The 4,117-nt window shown below is 36.6% G+C and overlaps 1 protein-coding gene across 1 annotated transcript; it reads right to left on the reverse strand.

Moving 5' to 3' along the window:
* Positions 1-312: 312 nt before the first annotated feature.
* On the reverse strand, positions 313-1,830 carry LOC113322218 (F-box/kelch-repeat protein At3g06240-like). The gene has a single exon (XM_026570265.1). It carries the CDS (start codon positions 1,828-1,830, stop codon positions 313-315), a length of 1,518 nt encoding a protein of 505 aa, XP_026426050.1.
* Between the last annotated feature and the right edge of the window lie 2,287 nt (positions 1,831-4,117).

The raw sequence follows: 4,117 nt of genomic DNA on the forward strand, positions 1-4,117 counted from the left end.
CATTGAGTAAAAAGCTTACTAACACAAGTTTTATTTTACAGAAAATAAGTAATAAATTAGTTTGCATATCAAATGAGCGCATTCACTTGAAAGAACATAGCATGAGAAAACTTATTGAAACTTGGATGAACAGCCACACCCAACTGTTCTAACATTGGAACTAAGAATCAACGACACTGGAGATTTGCAGTACTAAGAACCTTGAGAAACCCGCATAATAATACCACTACCACCACCATTTCTTCGTCGACCCCCTCTCCCCTTGATCACGACCCCCTCTGTTTCAGCGCCTCCCTCCCTTGCAGATTCATGTTAATACGCCTTAAGAAGTTCATGATGATAAACAGTATTAATACCTCCAGGAATAACATTAACACCTCCAAAGGCAGCGACACTACCTTCATGGTTAGCAGCATGAACATCTGCAAGAATAACATCAACACCTTCAAGAACAACGGCATTAACGTCTATGAGAAACACATTATTGACACCTCTAAGAGACGAATTAACAGCATCCATTTCTTGGTTTTCAGAAGATGCTCGTTTTCTTTTTGAACTACTACTACTTTCAGTTAATTCATTACGTTTGCGTTTCGCTTCTTTGTCTTGAGCAGCTTCCATTGTAATTTGGGAGTTTTTATTCAAATGATGAGAATCTTGAATTTCACTAGCATCTTTGGAATGTTTTTTGTCCACTGTACCCATATAAATACCTGAATTCACTGAAACTAAGCTCTCCACGTAATTCTCCGAGCAAAAACTACCATCGATGATGCCGTTTATATTCAGGGTTCTAATGTTATCATTCTTTGGGTCGTATAAACCGAGACTGTCACCAACCTGTATTAGAATCCCACTATCTTTAACAGAGCCATAGATCTTTAACGAATGGGGATCTGCAATAATTTCTTTTTGGGTAATGATGAATTGCTTTGTCCAAGATTCTCTCACTCCATAATTTTGCATAACCCATACATCAACACGAACGTTACGGACACCACAAATTAAGCAAAGGGAATCTCCCAGCACATGGATATTAAATTTCTCTTCTGGACATGTCATAGTTTCTTCTGGAAGTTGCAAATCCATGAACTTCTCACTATTAATATCGAAGCAAATTATAGTTTCTTTACGGGTGGCCGTATCGTCTGACCAATGAGAAGCATCTTCACCTAACCAATGAAGAGCACCATTCAGAAGCACACCACCGGTTACATCAGAATACACATAAGGGATGTTTTCGCCTCTACTCCATGAACCAGCTGTGTATGAATAAACTTCAGAAAAACTGTCAAGCTCGCCATCATCATCAGACCGGCCAGTTGCAATGCATACCAACTTGTAATTATCAGTTTTGAAATCGTAACCAAACCCGTAGGAAAGGTTTTCTACGGCCGTCGGTGCTCTTATGATTTCCTTGTACTCTCTTGTGGATGGGTTCCAAAGAAATAGTTTTTCACTATCTTCGGTCAATAATAAAATCAAGCCATTGCAAGATCCCACAATAAAATGGCGAATACTGTGAGTTATAGCATTATTATTATTGTCGTTTGGGTAATCCATCACAACAGCTCCGTATAATATTGAAGCATAATCTATGGAATAAAATATATCATCAGCAGCGTACATATCATGACTCAAACCGATCATAATTTTTGTGTTTGTAAGTTGATTTTTGGTGGCAAGGTTAAGGTGATCCTTTATAAATTTACGACTAGATAGTAATTCACAGCAGGTCTTGCATACGGACTTGAAACGTAAGATGGATTTCACAGGTAACCTTAATAAAATCTCTTCTTGGATGTCTTGAGGAATACTTAATCTTGACATTGTTCTTTTGGAACGCAACAGAAATTAATTATTAAAATTTTTACCAAAACGCAACAGATATATTGAACTTTCCTTTTGATTTTGTATCTCCTTCTGTTGCTTCGTTCTTCTTTCACGAATTGATGTTGTTGTCCACTTTGAACACCGACGACAGCAACAACTCTAGTTGCTTTGCTCGTAACAAACAAACTTGCTTTGTAAATTATAGGGACGACGGAAGGAGAATAAGAAGACTTGATTAGTTTCTCATATAGCTATGGACCTATGGTATGTCTAGCTTTTATAGTACGCTCTCTTTATATAGGCTTTCGTATTAAAAGTTTTCCTAGTTGTTGTTGGTTAAACTTCAACATTAAGTCTAAGATAATCTCTAACAAGTTGGTTAGGATAAGAAAAGGCAATTGATGTAATCCTAAGGGAATTAGAAGTCATCTAGTTCTAAGAAAAGGAAAGACATGTAATAAGGTAATAGGACTAGGAAAAGGAATTCATAGTTCTATATATATATGATCACCAAAGTTATGGTTGATCATATGAGCAAGATTAGAGCTTGTGTTTAGTTTTGAGAGATTTTCTAAACATCAATAAAGAGAGTTGTCTTTTATAAGCTAAGTTTCATCTTGCAGTTCCCATTAGTTGTTCACGTTGCAGAAATCATATTTCCAATCGATATAGAATTTCATGGGATTATAAATATCGGGAATCATGGGCTAAGAGAAAATTCCTAGAATTAGAAAATATGACTTTTGCGATTAGAATAAAAAGGGACCGTAAATCCCTCCTAAGTTTCGGGTGGAGATGATATTCAAAATCGGGGATTTGGTGGAATTATAAATCCGAGAGAAAAGTGAATTCAAGGATTTGTGCAACCAAACATGCCAATGGAATCGTATTCCACCAAATCGCCTGGACCCATAAATTCCATTTTGAGATTCCGCATCCAAACCTATCATTAGATCTCTTCGGCTAGAAGCAACTCTAGGTTTTATTCACCGGAAGTTTTAGCTATCCTACGACCATCAACAACTGAAATAGACATTATCGGCCGACCAGACATTAATCTAAAAAAATCGTTGACATCATCTTGTGTTACTTGGAGTCGTTTATGATACTAGGGTCTCTTAGTAGATTGGTTTTTAAGTTTGAATTGGTGATGAACATGAAGAATTAAGAACTGAATTTGAGTAATTGAGAAAGGAGATCGAGTTGTATTAATTTGTTAGAATCAGAAGAAAGAAGGGGTTGGTTTCAATTTGGTTGAGACAAGCTGTTTAGGGTAATTATTCTTCATAGTTAAATTAGTAATGTTTGTTTACTTTCATTACTGAGTTTCTGAGTTTGTTTATTGAATTAAGAACTGAGCTGATCTAGTGCTGCTTGTGGTGTTGAATATGAGGTTGTGGTAGTGTTATTTAACTTGCACAGAACTTGGAAGAATGGTTTAGTGATGTTTGTGTTTGGTATTTGATTGCATGACTTGGATGTGGTGATGGAATTGTACTTAGTTTAGTCTAAAGTAATTGTGTTGGTAAGGATTCAGTTTTATTGCATAGAACTTCTGGAGTTTAAGTATTAGATGAATGCTTAGGGTATTTTCGTGGAATGGGTATTTCAGAATTGTCGAGGTTGTTCAGTTTAAGGGTGTTGTAGTTAAAGCTGAGATATGACAGGTGTGTTGATTCCATGGCAATGCAGCCACAAATGTTGCTGATAGATGGTGCAGGCAAGGAAGAGGCACAAGAGTTGGATGAATGGAACTGAGGTGGAGTTTGGTTTATGATGTTGTGTTTTGAATGGCAGTCCAAGTTGAAATGTTAATGATGATAATGATGGAGAAGATTAGGAGATAGTTGTGGTATTATGGAGTGCAGGGAAGGGTTTAGTGGTTTAGCATTAAACTAGAGATGATTTTGAACTCATAATTTGGTTGTTATGGAATGGAGTTGTGTTGGTTGTGGGTGCAGATTGTAAACCTTGTGTTATTGCTGTTATGTGGATTAGTATGTAACTAGATGAGTGTAGAAGGAGTGTGCCTTGGTACTGCAATTGCAGGTAAAGCTTGTTTTACAGTTGTATACTGAATTATTGAATTCTGTTTTCATAAATAGTTATGTTTTGATCATATGAATAGAATCAGATAGGTTGTATTCTTGTAACTGCTATTAGATTAGGCTATTAGTCATCCCAGTCAGTCTAGATGAGTTGTCTGACTGAGTTGAATCGTGTTGATTCACTGAATTCCCTGTGTTGACCTGAGTTGACTCGTATGACCAAATCGTTGACCACT

This window comes from Papaver somniferum, chromosome 11 (genome assembly GCF_003573695.1).
Source record: "Papaver somniferum cultivar HN1 chromosome 11, ASM357369v1, whole genome shotgun sequence".
Taxonomy (NCBI): Eukaryota; Viridiplantae; Streptophyta; class Magnoliopsida; order Ranunculales; family Papaveraceae; genus Papaver; species Papaver somniferum.